This window comes from Acinonyx jubatus, chromosome C2 (assembly GCF_027475565.1).
Source record: "Acinonyx jubatus isolate Ajub_Pintada_27869175 chromosome C2, VMU_Ajub_asm_v1.0, whole genome shotgun sequence".
NCBI classification, from domain to species: Eukaryota; Metazoa; Chordata; class Mammalia; order Carnivora; family Felidae; genus Acinonyx; species Acinonyx jubatus.
The window spans coordinates 58,845,150-58,863,317 of NC_069384.1; the positions used below are offsets into that span (position 1 = coordinate 58,845,150).

General features: G+C 38.5%; 1 protein-coding gene across 4 annotated transcripts in view; it reads right to left on the bottom strand.

Annotated features, from left to right (window-relative positions):
• Window positions 1-18,168, bottom strand: part of CFAP44 (cilia and flagella associated protein 44) — a 149,880-nt gene that overhangs the window by 106,962 nt on the left and 24,750 nt on the right. For all 4 annotated transcript variants that reach the window (XR_008297664.1, XM_053220864.1, XM_053220865.1 and 1 more), the window contains exons 7-15: window positions 16,779-16,995; window positions 14,467-14,581; window positions 10,633-10,797; window positions 8,539-8,694; window positions 7,576-7,623; window positions 6,697-6,796; window positions 6,072-6,166; window positions 2,728-2,937; window positions 1,974-2,084 (exon numbers count right to left, since the gene is read on the bottom strand). Coding sequence is in view for 3 of the 4 variants with exons in the window: in XM_053220864.1 (XP_053076839.1) it covers window positions 1,974-2,084; window positions 2,728-2,937; window positions 6,072-6,166; window positions 6,697-6,796; window positions 7,576-7,623; window positions 8,539-8,694; window positions 10,633-10,797; window positions 14,467-14,581; window positions 16,779-16,995 (1,217 nt within the window). In the remaining variant the exon portion in view is untranslated. The remainder of the gene's footprint in view (window positions 1-1,973; window positions 2,085-2,727; window positions 2,938-6,071; window positions 6,167-6,696; window positions 6,797-7,575; window positions 7,624-8,538; window positions 8,695-10,632; window positions 10,798-14,466; window positions 14,582-16,778; window positions 16,996-18,168) is intronic.

Consider the following 18,168-nt stretch of genomic DNA (forward strand, 5'->3'; position numbering starts at 1 on the left):
TTTAATGCATTCAGGAAGGCAGGAGGTCTGACCATTGAGAGCTAGTGGAAGCTAACATCTATGGCAATTTAGACAACTAAAGTATGCAGGGTATCAGCTACGTATGGTCATTTACCTTTTTCCACATCTCTATTGAAATATAATGATAGATGGTTTGATACATGTGTATATTGTGAAATGAGGGTAATTTTCTTTGACATTAGTAATTCCCAAATAATATTAGAAATACAAGCACTAATTGGCAGCACTGCCTGAAATAACTTTTGAATTATGTTGGGGGGGGGTTCATCTCATGCCTATTAAAAAAAATTTTTAGCTTATTTTAAAATAACTTTTGATTCACAAGAAGTTGCAAAGATAGTACAGAGAGGAACCATGTATCCTTCACCCAGTTTTCCCCATTGGTGACTTCTTAGGCAACAATATGGAAACCAGGAAATTGACATTAATATAGAATGTGTGTAGAGTTCTAGGTCATTTTATAGATGTAGATTTGTGTAACCATTCACCACAATCAAGATGCAAAACTATCCCATCACCATAAAGATCTTCCTCAAGAGGCCCCTCTATAGTCACACCCACCATCTTCCCACCCACCATTCCTAACTTTTTTGGATTTTTTACTTTGAATCTAAGGGAAATGATTAAAGGGTGTACATAATACCACATGTTGCATTCATGCTTTAACACAGAGCTCCCTTGGCAGCTTTTGTTTCCTTCACCTAAACCATCTGTACTTACCTTCTCTCCAAATGCCCACATCCTACCAATTCCTCAAAATTAAGGTAAAATAGTACAAAATAAGTTATGTTAACTTATCCCCTTCTTGACATTTCCCTGCTCTATATTCAGAGCACATATTGTCTATACCACTGACATTTTAGTCACCAATTCCCTTGTGAAACTTTGTATTGTTCTGTGATAGTTATTTAACTTCTTAAATAGGTGCATTTTTTCCCTTTCAGAAGAGATTGTTTTATACTGCTTATTGAATACATCAGTGCCTAGCAGAGATGAAAACAATGAGTATGTTAACTTAAAAAAAAGTTTTTTCTATATACCACTATATTGTTATAGCCCTTGTCTTTAGAAGAGTTTAAAGTAGGCTACACATGTTACTTCAATAATCCTGAGAACACCTCCATGCAGTTCATCACTATTTTTTTTAATTTTTTTAAATGTTTATTTATTTTTGATAGAGAGACAGAGTGTGAGCAGGGGAGGGCAGCGAGAGAGGGAAACACAGAATCCAAAGTAGGCTCCAGGCTCTCAGCTGTCAGCACAGAGCCTAATGTGGGGCTCAAACCCATGAACCATGAAATCATGACCTGAGCTGAAGTCAGAAGCTCAACCGACTGAGCCACCCAGGTACCCCAGTTCATCACTATTATTATCCTAGAACACAGTATAGCACCTGGTTTAGACAATCGATATTTAGACAACTGAATTATCCTATGCTTGAACTTAGGGAAATTAGAGGCATTAAATAAGATCAATAGTTAATACCTAACCACCAGCTGATGTTAGGAAAGAGTCAATGGAAGATTAGAAGACAAAATGGAGGTAGAAGGGGGGTAGAAGACAAGTAAAGAGATAAAGATGAGGGCAAGTACATTCAGACCTTTGAAGTGAACTTCTGAATGTCAAAAGGACTGACAAATCCAAGCCAACACATTACAACATATGTATCTCAATAGAGTCACTATTGTTACTAAAGCAAAGCCTGATAGACCTCAATGTTCTCAGAGTGGATCATGACCAATTAATTAGAGCATGGAAGAGAGAGGAGATAGTGAGTAGGACATTGGGCTCCTCAGTGATACGCTACTAGCCAAGCTAAGAAGCATTCCTGACCCCTCACTGCAGGACCCAGGAGTGGGACTAATCATTCTACCTGCTATTCTCTATCTTCCAGATCACTTCATTATGCAGTAATTGAGATTTAAACATGAAGACAAATAATAATTACTCACATGGGAAACTGAAGACCATACTAACTGGCAAACAGGTCCAGGAGTAGTAATATAACCGATTGGCTTATAATCCTTTTCTACCTCGAAGAAGAAGACGGTTTGATCTCTACTCTAAGAAAAAGAGAAATACCCATCAAATATGTATTCTTTTTGAAATATATCCCACAGAGTATAGAGTAGCATTTAATAGAGTATACCCACTGCATATTTATACCTATGATAATCAGAGATCCCAGATTATGCTGGGAAAATTCACATTTCAAGTATTTGCTTCATGTCCCCCATGAAAATGTCTGACAAACCAAGTGTTCCAATATCTTTCTGAAAAAAACAATCACCATACCTGTACATAGATTAACTCACCAAAAGTTCCACAAAGCATATGCTCCCCTATGAATGCATGAAAAATTTACATATTCTCGTCGCTTATGGCAATTTTATATACGAACATACCTATATGATAGAATATTGATTATGTATAAAACACTGATCATAATTCCCAGTTGAAATTTTCCATTCATTTAAAATAAGCATTAGAACTCAATCTGCAAGAAAATTTTGAAATGTCATGCACTGACTACACTGAAAGAATATGAACACAAAGAAAGCAAACTGCGTTTTTCTCAAAAGTGCACGTCACCAAAAAGAAAAAAAAAGTGTCCCTCAGCAAATACGTTAGATCAAGTAGGAAGACTGATAAGACAAGTTGAACCATGAAAGCTCAATAGGAAACAAAAGGAAATCTACCACTTACCCCTGTAGCTAGAATTTCTCCATCACGTTCATAAGCTAAGGCAGTGACACGAGCAGTATGGGGCTTGAAAACCTGTTTCAAATTAATATCTGCATCTGAAATTTTCTTCCGTCCTGCAAAAACTGTGAGTCCTTTTGGATCATAAAGTTCAAGAATTCGAACAACTCCATCTTCGAATCCTACGATAATCTGTGCTCCAGTGTAGCTTACCTTGGATAAAAATTAAATGCAACAAATGTGAAAATTAGTTGATTCAGAAAGTTGTGCTACATAACAGATAACTTTGTATTTTATTCAGCTAAGTAATTTAATATTGACTCTTCACTGCTAATTCCTTATATCACTTTCTGGTAACCTCTATTTTAGAACAGCTCCTTATCATTGCTGATCGTGAGACAGGTAAATAATGGCAATTCAAGCACTGGAGCAAACGTTGGCGGCGCATCCTTCTACCACATGCCAGGCACCTATCACCAGCCACCCAAGGGAGCGCATGAACAGTTTGTCCCTGGTTTCACAGAATTTAGGATCTAGCGGGAGGACAGATGTTAATCACACAGATGAGTGTTAAATTCTGAACAGAAATAAACACTAAAGGAAAGAAATGATCTCGGAGAGCATATAACAAAGAAAGCTGACCTAGACTGAGGACTTCTTTAAAGAAGAGATGGTGGAGCGGAGATCAGAAGATGCCCAGAAATTAACTAAGTCTAGGGAGGTGAGAGAAACACTCCTGGGAGAAGACATAGCTTGTGGAAAGGTCATGTGGCAGGAAAGAACGTAACTCAGGAAAAAGTTTGACTACAGCAGACTGAGTGAGGGAACAGGGCTTCCACAACAGGCCAGAGAGGGGGATAAGCAAGCACCAGGTCAAAAAGTAGCTTATAAGGATAGTCTTCATCCCAAGAGCAGTGGGAAGCCATTAAAAGGTTTTTAGTTGGGGGCTTGGGTATGTGTGGGTAAGGGAGGTGATGTGACCAGACTTTGATATTTCAGAAAAGTCATCCTAGATGCATTGTGCAAAACAGAACCGAGATGGCCTAGATAGGATGCAGGAAGACCTTTGGAGACCTTTGAAGAGATGGCTACCTTACTCCAGGAGAGTGATTATGATCACTGGGTTTGAGGTGGCATTGCAGAGAGGAGGGATATGGGCATAGTTTAGAGAGAGTTATAATGGTCCTATTTGGTGACAACTGAATATGGGGGAGGAGGACAGAGGGATTACTGAGACATTTACTGAGTTAGGTAACACTAGGAGGAAGCCAAGCACGTGTGTGTGTGTGTGTGTGTGTGTGTGTGTGTGTGTGTGTGTGTGGTTTGTTGCTGCCATTATTGTTTTGGAGGGGGGTTGGGGGGAGGCCAATAGAGTATCATGAATCTAGTCTTGGACACATTGGGATTGAGGTCCCCTGGGAAACTCAAAATGAGGATGGCACATGGTCTGCAGCTCCAAGAAGTATGGGCTGGAGATAGAAATCTAGCAACGTCTGAATATACTAAATCTGCTATCTTGGAAGGCATTCAGGAGAAAGGCAAGAGCCCTGCTGTTCTTTAGAGCAGAGCGATCATCCCTGAGGCCAGGCAGTTATGAGAATCTTGGTAATAAGAAAACTGTACTCCATCCAATTCCTTGAATGTTGTTCATTCAATAAACATATACTGTGTGTCTAAATGTACTATAGAGGTACTGGAGGTTCAAAGAAGAATAAAGTGTGGTTGTCACCATGAAGAACAGTCTGGTGGGAAAGATACAATAAAGCAGTTTATCTTAGTACATTGTGATATGATAAGTATCATAAAATTGGTATATAAGCAGTGCTTTAAAAAAAAAAAAAATCAGAGGAAGTAGTACCTAGCTCTACTAGAAGATAGGTCACAGAGGGCTATGCAGAGGAGATGATGTTTGACCTAAGCTGAGTCATAAAGACAGAGTTTTCTAGAGAAGCGAGAGGGCATAGAGAAAAGGCATTTCAATTCCAGCATGATATCCAATGATCATTACTTGGATATGAGACTAAAAAAGGGAAACATTCTATGGACATCGAATGACCATCTGATAAATTATTTAATTATATAGCTGTATTTTAAATACTTCAGGTAAGAGTGTAAATGAAATGGAATAGAGTGAGCCAGGTTTGGTAAGACAAATACTCTGTGGTTTCTACTTGTTCTAAACCTCATCATTGTTCTGCTTCTATTCCCTGGCCTGAGTTGTCTTTCTGGTCTTGATTCTATCACTAAATTCTCCTCCATTTTAGCCATGTCCACATTTATTTTGGTCCCGAAACATTTTCTCTTTGACTTCAACCCAAAACAGTAAAGATAAAACATTCCCCAAATACTCCCATGATATTTTGAAAAATAGCTGCAAATTCTTTGACATGCCTCCCATGGAGAAATCCCCTCCTTGAATCTGGGTGGGGCTTGTGACAGCTTCACTCAAGTGAGTATGGTATAAATGACATTATGTGACTTCCGAGACTGGTCATAGAAGGCCAGCAGCTTCGGCCTTTTGTTGAAACACTAGATCTCGGAGTCATTAGCTGTCATGTAAGAAGTATGGGGCTGTCCTGCTGTGGTAAAGCCCAAGCCACAAGGAGAAGCCATTAAGCAGGCACTCCTGTTGAGCGCCCAGCTTAGCCTAGCCTTCAGCCCAGATGCCAGGCTTGTGATAAAGAAGACTTTACGTGATTCCAGCCCCCAGATACCGTGATTTCCCAATCCAGAGAAAATGTGAGCAAAATAAAATGTTTTATTTTGCTGTTTTATGCCACTACATTTTACGGTAGTTTATTACATTGTAATGGATAAAGAACAACTCTCTACCTCTGCCTAATTTTCTTCATAGCTCTTATCATTATCACGTATGTTACTTATTTTTCTGTATTGTCCATTTCTGCCTCCTCCCTCCCACTAAAGTCTAAGGTGTATGAGGGCAAGTGTTTTTGTCTTTCTGTTCCCTGTTACATTCCCAGAAGCTAGAACAAGCCCCAGCACACTGCAGGCACACCAGGAATATAACTAGAATGAATGAAATCAGAGTCTGATAGAGGATAGATACCCAAAGTTCTGTTGGGCAATAATTTTGTAACATGGAATAATTACTAACCTGCAGGTGGCATAAAAATAGGTTTTTATTAAAACAGGACCGTAACCACAAAAACAAGGTCATGATATGATCTCTGTCACTAGATCTGAACTAGATTCACATTATGAGTGAATAAAGTTAAAATTTTTATTTTCCTCTAAAACCCAGGGTATAAAATAGATTTCCAAGAAATAGCACCAATAGGCCATATTTACCAATAGATCTTAGTAGAAGATCATCATAATAAACTCACCAGTCGGGGTACCCAGGTGAGGGCAGTACCTCCTTGTTTGAATCTCATCTGAGCCAAAGGAGTTTTGCCAGCAAAATCATAGATTCGAACAGAGCCTATAGAAAACCAGTTTTAAAAGAAATATATATATCTCTTGAAATAACCTTGGCTTCCTTTACATGTTGAGCATTATAACAAGAAATTTCACAAATAGTTCAATCAACCAATAATCTAATAGGCTTTCTTTAGTCAAAATTTTACATGTATATCCTCAACCAGGTAATTTGCAAGCATGGATAATAAAGAAAACAACTACCGATCAAGTTCACCTTGCACAGCCCACATAGATTGACCATACATCAGGAAGAAAGAAAGAAGGTGAAAAATAAATAGGAAAAGCACAAATGTGGATAATGCCAAAATGAATAGCATCTTCTTGAGCAACTTACTGTGCCCTTAATCTCTCACAATAACCAAGGCTGCTGCACTTCAGTTTCTCTCCCTTACGTAAAAACTCACCTCTCTTGCAGCAAGAGGCTTCCTTTTGGAAAAACTGTCAAGTGCTTTTCATCAAACACATAGAAAATTTTATGTGGAAAACAAAACAAAAAAGGCCAGCTGTATTTTCATTTAGAGTTCTACTTACAGTCTAAGGCAGTAGTGGCCATGAGATAAGTGAGAGGAGAGACTGCCAAGGCTTCGATAGCTCCAGAATGGAAGGAGAAGAGGCAGTCTGGATCTTGGGTCTGATAATAAAAGAGACCCTATCAGATCTCAAAGATAAGTTAACATCAAATTAAGGTCAAGTTTTAAAAAATATATACATAGTTGGGGCGTCTGGGTGGCTCAGTCGATTAAGCGTCCGACTTCGGCTCAGGTCATGATTTCATGGTTCGTGGGTCCAAGCCCTGTGTCCATCACTGTGCTGACAGCTCGGAGCCTGGAGCCTGCTTCGGATTCTGTGTCTCCCTCTCTCTCTACCCCTCCCCTACTCACACTCTGTCTCTCTCTAAAATAAACATTAAAAAAATAATAGATTTATATATATAACCCTGTAACACACGTGTGATTTTATCTGAATAGAAATTTTTAAAAGCATAAGTTAGAAAGAGTGCTGGACTCTTAGAATTAGGAAAAGCAAGTATTGGAATTGTACTTGCAGGCTTTCCATTTCTTCACCAGTAAAATGAGGTAATAGCAAAAGCCTACCTGCTCATCAGGGTAACTGTGAGGGTTACAGAAGATCATATAAATGAAAATGCCGTAAGTTTATGACAACTGTAAAGCACTTGATAACGTTAGGCATTGTCAATTGCCACTTCTCTGGTGGATTTTGCTAGCAGATACCTCCTTTTCTTTTTTATAAAATCAGAGAGAGAGATAATAAATTCTCAGGACCAGGACATGTTGGACAAGTTTTTGATGGGAACAATGATCAAATATGGAGAAAGATAAAGTATCTTTTAAAGAAGAATAACAGATTGTTATTATAAGAATTAGGAAAAAAGAAAAATAGGCAACTTACAATATTTGAAAAACTAAGGTCAAGCTTCCATATGGCTCCATTGGCATCCTAAAAAATTAAATACATAACAATAGTTTGTTTTATCATTTTGAACTTTTATCAAATAAAAAGAAATTTTCTTCCTGTGATCTAGTTAAAATAAAGGACAAACAGTAATACCAAAAGTTTACATATATTTTACAGTGTGATTGAGGGCGCCTGGGTGACTCCGTCAGCTGAGCATCCGACTTCACCTCAGGTCATAGTCTCAAGGTTGGGGAGTTCAGGCCTCACATTGGGCTTGCTGCTGTGAGTGCTTTTGATCCTCTGTCCCCCTCTCTCTCTGCCCCTCCCCACTCTCTATCTCTCAAAAATAAGCATTTATAAAAAACAAACTGTGATTGAAATTTAACAAAAGCAACTTCTATATATCTTAGAACACACAATAAATGAAGCATTTTCGTATTACAAATAGTTTAATATAATAAGAATGCTAAGTGGTTTTCTGTGTAGAAGTCCCAATTGACTTGAGATAGAAAAGGCAGCGATTTCTTTAATATCATTTTGTGTTAAAGCACAGTTTGCTGTAAATAGGGTTGTGAGAGCTCCTAGGTATAGTGTGAGTGTTTGAATGGTTTTGTTGTGCTCCAGGAGTGGATGGAAGTGAATTAATAGAAAGACCCTAGCTACTACTGTGGTGCTTGAGTAGAATAGGGCGGAGATGGGTGTAGGTTTCTCTATAGCAGATGGAAGTCATGGGTGCAGGCCAAACTGGGCAGATTTACCAGTGGCTATAATGAATCCTACATCTCCAATGCAGTTGTAGGGAATTGCTTGTAGGGCAGCAAATACCAAAGTTAAGGATATATCAATAGTAGTTTTAATAGTAAAATGGACTTAGTAACACAGTGGCAATAAATTGTTACTACTTTAATTTTATGTGCAGGTAACTTTAAAGAGCCAAGAGGGAAGAATGCAACTTACTTGAGCCAACCAAATGTTATTTCCCATGTCGCTCATCTTTATCATAGAGAAGAGTTTGACATTCTTGCCTACTTGAAGCTCATTAATGGGCTCGATCTCTAACAATCCAGTCTCGTCTATAGTGTCAGCAGTATCTACGGTCTCAAAATCCCAGATCTTATAAAATAAGAAAATATTTCAATCAATCAGCAGTTTCTGAATTTACATTTTCTGTAAGAAAAGGCTCTGACTTTTTTTTTCAAAAGTCATTTCTTCTTGTTGCATGCCAATGAGTGAGTAGGGGTAATGACAACACCAGCCAAAACTCAACCCCTGAGATATTGGTTCCAACTGGAGGATAATAAATTATGATCGTTTCCTTTGTATGGATGGAGCTTAGTGAGAAAACTCAGCCTGAATAAAAATTCTAATTAGCCCAGAGTAAACTTGATGTCAAGGGGTCTATCAGGTGTTTCTGCATGTAAAGTGGCCATTTGGAGTAAATGGTTTGGTTATTTGGCAAGACACTATAATGAGCCCTGTTTTGATTTTACCAGTGGGCCTCTGGAAAGGGGAAATAGACTTCATGATCCATACTCAATCCTCATGACAAGCAGAGAAAAGGTGTGTAGATGAGGCTGTCATGAGAAAGTGTTTTCCATCATTGATTTAGACTGTGCTATTCAGGTAAGGATTGCTGTTCTGGGACAGACAACAGAACACTATGGAAAGCATGAGGGAGCAGTTTCACCTCACACAGCAGAGAGATTGAGAAGGACTTCCTGCACAAAGTCCCAGAGCCCACCCTGGATGGATCTGTTGACACACCCCACCCCATTAACCCACACTCAATAACTCAGCCTTAGGGAAAGTAACTCCAGGGAGGACTGGTGCTGTCCCATAGACTAGCTCCACAGGGGAGAGACCCAGATCCACAGGTCAGATGGACTCCTGGGAGTTGGGCTAGGTTTTTCCCAAAGGATTAGAGGTAGAGATTTACTATAAAAGACTAAAGAGATTAGGGTGACATTTAAAAAGGAAGCCAGTTTAGAAATTAGTGGTGTTCATTAAAGGACCATCTGTGAAGTATTTAATTTCTTTAATCTTGAGATTTCCCTTCAGTTGGTATTTTGACATTTTGGGGTGACCTATATCTTAGATGGACAGTAAATACGCTATATGACAAAAGAAAGGACATAAAAATTTCCAGAGCAATTAGTAAAATCTAACAAAATTAAATTTAATATGGTAAACGCAAAATTTTATACTTGGGTTCAAAAAGCCAATGGTAAGAAGACAGACTGGGAGAGATATAGCTAGACGTTGTAATCTCAATATATGTCAACAGGGTGACGAGATTATTTTCTAAAATACAGTCTTACTTCTGAAAATAATACTTCCTAAGGAAAGTCCAGAGAATACTACCACTTTCTTGGAAAGGCACCAGTAGGAATATGTGCCAAAAGGACCACAGGGCAAATCATAAGCCTCCAGATTTGCCAGCAGCAGCAGGGTCCATATACATGGGTGGGTGGGAGAAGTGGTCTGATAACTACTAGAGGGACTTAAATGCTGGAGCAATGTTCCAGCTTAGCCCACACCATGGGCATGATAGTGTCCACAGGGGAGGACAAGTGAGTTCACCAGTGTAAAGAGAAAAGAGAGGGGAGTATCCACAGGCAAACCTTATCAGCTCACTTTTGAGTGTATTTCTAGTTAGTAACCTCAGTCAAAAATAAGAATGTTTGGTACTTTCATCCCTAAAACATGACCCATTCACACTGCGTGTTTTGAAAGGACACCCGTGTCCACTGTTTATAGTCTGCTAAAATAGGTTTTCATTTTCCCAAACTACTATTTCAACCAGAGAATCAAAATAACAAAAGGTCCCCTCAGAAAATTTCACTGCTAAGATGCTATAAATTAATTTTGACTAGAATTTAAATATTTACCACAAGGAAAGTATGATTTTAAATGCGCTGGCCATAGGAGTAAATGGCCACTGATGTCCTTTATAAAGTGACCTTTGTGAGAAGTAAAAATCTGATAACACCAGTAGAGCGACCTGAAAGTCTTTGATGTGGGCGCTCCTGACCAAGCGTCAAGAAAACTTACCCTAATACATCCATCTGCCCCAATAGTGATGACTTCACCCTCGTCCAGCACTATCTGGTTAATGGGACCCTGATGACAAGACTTTCTTGCAGCTCGACAGAGCTCAACTTTGATGAGGCCGCCTTCCCACACCAGCATGTTGCCCCACTCTGACCCTGAGAGCACCTGGCAGGGATGCAGAAAGGGAGGAATGTGCATTAAAACAAACAAATGTGGATATTTATGCCTCACATTCAGGTGAGATTTATTTTTAAAGATTTTGTACTTACATAATCAAGAGAAGCAAAGTAAGTATAGAAAAATAAGAAAATGTAGAAATGAAAATTCACTACTTCGAAAACAAGCACTAATCACATTGTGATGGGTTTCCTCCTAGCATTATGCACAGTGTTATATCACCGTGATTATGCTCTAAGTTGCTGGTAATTTTTCAAATATATCTGAAATAGCCTTCTTTGCCTAGCTCTTAAGGGCCTAATCCAGGAGTGGAATTACGGAGTCAAAAATTAAAGACATTTTTAACCTCTCGATAGACGAGTTTCTACTTTTTACGAGTGATAATATCAAATGTTACAAGTTTTTTAAACTGTGAACTCAGAAAAATTACTGAACTCAGAAGATTATAGCATAAGAATATCCAATTTCAAACAAGAACAATCACCTGGAACCAGTTCCTATTAATCCATTTAATAGCACATCCAAGTATGGACCGCCAAACACCAGTTCTTAGGAATTTTAACTGGTATTACCTAATAAGTCACACTAATTAAGTATCGATTCTGTGCCAAGTGATACTTGAGCACTTTACATACATTAATCTTAAAACCTCATATGAACTAGGTATATTTATTGAGGGTACCATGTACAGTTATGCAGGTTGGCCACTTTATTTTCCCAGAAAACATAGTTTTCCTCATTCACACAAGGGAATCATATGGATCAATAGGAGTCCTAACTATTATTATTCCCATTTTATAAAGAAAAAACTGAACAGAACAGTTAAGTGGCTTGCACAAAATACCAATAGGAATCAGGATTTTCACCCAGGAACCTTGGCTCAAAAGCTCCTCTTCTGACTAACATTAACTCAGAAGACATATGCTTGGATAAACAAAATCAGACAACTTTCTTTTCTTTAGGATCCCCTGGAAACTTTAATATAGATCACTGAAAGAAATTTCTAGATACAAAGGAATTTGACCAGGAAAGTCTTATTTTTACAGAGATTCTGTGCAGACTAATGTTCCATGAAACACCTTTGGGGAAACTCGGATCTAATTCTTGCCTGCCTGCTCCAGCATTCTGCACCCCATTTCCTTCATGCCAAGTAATTTACTCCATCTTTTCTACATCCCCAGTCTACTAATCTTATCCATTCTACCTGGTTTACCTATTATTAAACCTCAGCTAACTTTGGATAATCTTTATCTCGACTTGCTTTCTTCTGTCCAGTGACAAAACCACCCAAAGCCACGGATACCTGGAAGACTTTCCCTTCTGAAATGTCACTCATGTCTAGCTTTCTTTTTCCATTTGTCCTGAAAAATGAAATGAAAGTAATATCTTCCTTCTTAGCTCATCTCCTTGACTCCAGATTTTCCTTCCTCCAACTCATTTGGCATTTTGTGGCCAGATTAATACATAACTTCATTTTCAACTCTACTCTTCCAATGTATAGTTCTGCCTGGCTGTTAATCTCCTCATACACTAGGACCCAACCATACTTCTCAACCTAGTTTCCCACTCTTTCCCAACATAAATGCTCCCTCCTAAGTAGAATTCCAAATATTAGCTATTTATTCCTAACTCTAAACATTTCCTTTTGTGTGTCTCTCATTTAAAATGGCTTCTTTTTTCTGCATAGCGAAGGAAACCATCAGCAAAACTAAAAGGGAACTGACAGAATGGGAGAAGATATTTGCAAATGACATATCAGATAAAGGGTTAGTATCCAAAATCTATAAAGAACTTACCAAACTCAACACCCAAAAAACAAAGAATCCAGTGAAGAAATGGGCAAAAGACATGAATAGACACTTCTCCAAAGAAGACATCCAGAAGGCCAACCAACACATGAAAAAATGCTCAACATTACTCATCATCAGGGAAATACAAATCAAAGCCACAATGAGATACCACCTCACACCTGTCAGAATAGCTAACATTAACAACTCTGGCAACAACACTATGTTGGCCAGGATGCGGAGAAAGAGGACCTCTTTAGCATTGTTGGTGGCAATGCAAGCTGGTGCAGCCACTCTGGAAGACAGTATGGAGGTGCCTCAAAAAAACTAAAAATCAAACAATCCTACGACCCAGCAATTGCACTATTAGGCATTTATCCACGGGGTACAGGTGTGCTGTTTCGAAGGGACACATGCACCCCCATGTTTATAGCAGCACTATCAACAATAGCCAAAGTATGGAAAGAGTCCAAATGTCCATCGATGGATGACTGGATAAAGCAGATGTGATACACACACACACACACACACACACACACACACACACACACTGGAGTATTACTCGGCAATCAAAAAGAATGAAATCTTGCCATTTGCAATGATGTGGATGGAACTGGAGGGTATTATGCTAAGTGAAATTAGTCAGAGAAAGACAAAAATCATATGACTTCACTCATATCAGGACTTTAAGAGACAAAACAGATGGACAATAAGGGAAGGGAAACAAAAATAATATAAAAACAGGGAGGGGGACAAAACAGAAGAGACTCATAAATATGGAGAACAAACTGAGGCTTACTGGAGGGGTTGTGGGAGGGGGGATGGGCTAAATGGGTAAGGGGCACTAAGGAATCTACTCCTGAAATCATTGTTGCACTATATGCTAACTAATTTGGATATAAATTTAAAAAAATAAAAAATAAAACAAGTTAAAAATAAATAAAATGGCTTCTTTTCTCCCTACATACACATGAATCCTACTGAACCTTTTAAAGATCTATCTTGTGGCATGTTTTAACCATCTTTATCCTAGCTTAATTCTTGTAGGATTCAGAATTTGAAGCTAAAATGACTTATGATCATTTTAAAGGTTTGGATATGTATTTAACCAGCATCCAAGAATTGTTATTTCCTCCCACACAACATGATTTCAGATTGAGAATATCTACTAGGTAGATACTAGGTAGAGAATATCTACTAGGTAGCCCATTTTGTTCCTCAAAATTATATTTGTATGTTGGCATTTACTTATAACGGAGACATTCACAAATAATACTATATAACTCATCCTAATAGGAAGCCAAATGCATCATTAATGCAGAACTGACCCTATAGGCAAGATGTCTATAAATTTTGTAAGAGGAAGAGAAAAGATAAACTAACAATGTTACAGAATAAACAGGCACAGTGGGTCTGTAGGAGCCACTATAGGGTGGTTCAATCTTCCTAAATAATAATCTGACAATAAAAACAAAAGCTGCAATACTATATACAACTTTGAGCCAGGAAGTCCTCTTGGACCATCATGACAAAAGAGGAGGGAAAGATAAACATAAACACTGCAACTCCATGGCGTAATAAGAAATGACAATATGTCACTATGTTAATATATTAAATGTTATGTGTTTGTATAATATTTAGTAGACACAAAACAAAAATAATATTTATATGTGGATTAGGACAATTCTGTGGAAGTATATTAATTAAAATTGATAATCTGAAGAAGCAAAATGAAATGTTCATTATATTCACAATTATAGTATTCATTAGTACTAACATTGGCAGTGCTTTTCACAATGTATAATGCGCTTTCATCTATTTTCATCACTTGGAAACAATCTTATTATTGTAGAATAGTGGCTATACTCACCTTCCCATCTGGGAGCTCCATGTAACCTTCTATATCAGTAGTGGCTGTTTTGCCAAATCGACCCAATGAACCCTGAAGCTTGAGACCAGTGAATGTTAGAGCCATTTCCCAGAACCTGTAAACAAACCAGAAGGTGACTGAATGTACCTCAAAGAGGCTTTATTTATTTTTATTATCACCCAAACATTTACATGTTTCATCGTCACATATTATCTCATTTATTCATTCATCTAATATGTATTAAGTATCAACTACCTGTCAGGAAAGCTCTAGGCAATATGAATTCAGCATTGAGCAAAACAGACAAAATAAACTCCCTGCCTTTGTGGATATTATATCTGAGACTCCTGCTGTCCTATGCAGTCAACTGTAGCCAAGTTTGACTATTTTAACTTAGACTTAATAAATTAACGCTAAATAAAATTTAAAGCTCAGTGTTTCTGTCAGACCAGCCAATTTCAAGTATTCAATAGCTACATGTAGCTAGTGTCTACTAGGTTGGATAGCACAGAACATTCCATCCTGGCAGAAAGTTCTATTGGATACTACCATTTTAGAACATGTAAAAGTTTTCCAAAAATTTCTAATTTACTTGCTGTGTAACTTAAGCGTGAGTTTCTAAATAACACTGTGCCCTCATTCCTTCATGTATACAGTGAGCATATTAGTAGTACCAACCTCATAAAATTATTGAAAAATGCTTGGAAGAGTGCCTAGCACATAAAAGCAGTAATAATCAACATTTATTCATTAATATTTCTTATTAATAGTCTAAGCAATGAACAGTCAGATGATGAAAACCATGTAGGAAAAAGAATCTGGTCTACCAACTAGATATAAAATAGATAATGGATGATATCAACAAGCCAATATGAAGCCAAAAGCTTAAATAACAAACATCCTTCTCCAAGGCTATGGTCCTCTGTTCACACATTTCCATATACTTTGTTTCTTTCATAGCACTTCACACATGAAATTATTCCATTTCTATCCCTCTACAAAGACACAGTACATAGAAAATATGCACTTTACTAAATGATGGGCAAATGTAAAAGAATTGGACATTTTTAGCCTATAGCTAGCAGAAGATTACTTGAGAATTCCCCCAAGTTTCTATTTAAAAATCTGTTCAATTAGGGGCACCTGGGTGGCTCAGTCAGTTAAGCGGCCGACTTCGGCTCAGGTCATGATCTCGCAGTCTGTGAGTTCAAGCCCCGTGTCGGGCTCTGTGCTGACAGCTCAGAGCCTGGAGCCTGTTTCAGATTCTGTGTCTCCCTCTCTCTCTGACCCTCCCCCGTTCATGCTCTGTCTCTCTGTCTCAAAAATAAATAAACGTTAAAAAAAATTTTTAAAAATAATATCTGTTCAATTATTCTATATTTCTAATGAATGAATAAGAATAGGGCCAGGTTTAAATTGAACTAAGAGAAACTTAGGTAAAAATGTCTTTCTCAAAAAGGACGCTGGAAATCTAGTTATGAGCAGTCCGAGGGTGGTGGTAGAAGGTTGTTAGATAAATGCTTAAGACAAGGTAGAATGAAGACAGAACAGGACAAAGTCATTCCATCCTAGAAAATAGAGCGGAGTATGATAAAGTGAAAACGACATGAAATTTAGACCCAGAGACCAGACCGAGATCAACAGTAAACTCTGTTGCAATTTAGTGTTGAGGGCTCTGGGTTAGGAATGATTCTGTTATAATTCTTATTTTACAGATGAAGACTGAGTTCAGAGTCAAAATGACTTATCCATCATACAGTATTGCTACAACAAGTTTAATGGTGGGTCTGAAAAGTCAACATGCCATGTTAGTAAGACATTATACAAACCCTTTGAGGTGGTAAAGCCTATAAGGCAGTAGGCTACATTTAAAAGCCCTTCTTTAAAAAAAATAAAATAAAAGCCCTTCTTTTTATCTATACTGTCTTTTTTTTTAAGTGTATTTATTTATGTTGAGAGAGACAGAGACAGCATAAGTGGGGGGTGGGCAGAGAGGGAGGGAGAGAGGGAGAATCCCAAGCAGCCTCCACACTGTTAGCCCAGAGTCTGCTGCAGGGCTCAAACCCACGAAATGGTGAGATCACGACCTGAGCAGAAACCAAGAGTTGGCTGCTTAACCAGCTGAGCCACCCAGGCACCCCTCAGGTAAGAAAATCCCCATATCCAATTAGAAAAGCAGCACTACAGTTAAAGATAACACATTTAAAAATTATCCGAATGTTAACATCAGCAAAGATGTCTCCAGCTGGTCACCTCTTAGAAAATATCATTAATGATAATCTACCAACACCTGTATCAGTCACACAACCTACTTGATGTGGCCTGATCCCGATGTAGTCAGCTGCTCATCATCTTCAGGATTGAAAGTAACCTTAAAAACTTCCTGGGAAAAAGCTTTTGTCCTCAGTATGGGCTGTTCTTCTTTCCAGTTCCAGATGGTCAACGTGTGATCAGGGCTGCTGCCAACAGAGGCTAGCAAGGTACCATCATAGTTAAAATCCACGTAAGCATAAGCCAGCTCAGTCCCATCTGAAAGGGTGAATGGGAGGCCAATGAACAGAGGCAACACTTATCTCATTTTCTAAAGTGTATTCTTTTGAAAAGGAAAAGGAGAGAAAGAGAGAGCAAGCAAGCATCCTTGGTGATAAGCATTGACGAAAGAATGCCAAGAATCCCCAAAGAAACATCCAAAATCATTCATCACCCTTGGCTTTAGAATGAATTATATTACGTGAGTGGGGAGAGTGAAGAAATCTTAATCACATTTTGCAAGAGAAAAACACTTTTGATTGTTTTTGAGAACACATTCCAGTTTATGAAATGGGGGCAGGGGGACACAAAATCATGTGAGATAGCAGAAAGAAATCAATCTATAATTAGAAACTTGCCACTGGAAAATTCACCAAATAAAAATTGAGGACTTCAGGTTTCTGGTTATGCATGTAAGGAGCTTGGAAGTCACCATTCCATCCTAACAACAAATAAAAAGCTGAACACACTAAAAAATCAACAACTCTTCTTGGATTCATAAGTGAGGGAAGGACACAGGGCAAACGGCTGCTCCCGAGACTGGAGAGATACAACAGGGGAACACGAGCATTTGCAACTTACCATAGCAGGGACTCACAGCAGAAATAGCCAAAATATCTGAGCCAGGTAGTAAAACCTGAACTATCACTGATGAATTGCTGGAGGCTCAGCATGGACAAATCTGAGAGTTAAAAACTCCAGGGAGGCCCAGTCATAAGATGGCCCTCAAAATATTGTGAGCTTTATCTCCAGGAGCTTGACCAGGTCCCCACAGTAAACACCTAGAAAAAACCCTCAAGCTTTCAGCAGGGAGAGGGGAATAGGAACCATTTTTAAATACACCAGAACAGGTGCACCTGGGCAGCTCAGTCAGTTAAGCATCTGACTTTGACTCAGATCATGATCTCACAGTTCATGAGTTGGAACTCCGTGTCGAACTCTGTGCTGACAGCTCAGAGTCTGGACCCTGCTTTGGAATCTGTGTCTTCCTCTCTCACGGCTCCTTCCCCCTCCCTCCCTCTCTCTCAAATAAATAAACATTAAAAAAAACTGAAATACACCAGAACACTCTGCTCCTCTTAATGAGGCCTGTCCTCAGGAGAAACTAATTAACAAAAGCCTAACCAACCTAACTAACCTGGGGAAGGAACTACTCAACTCTAGCCCCCTCTA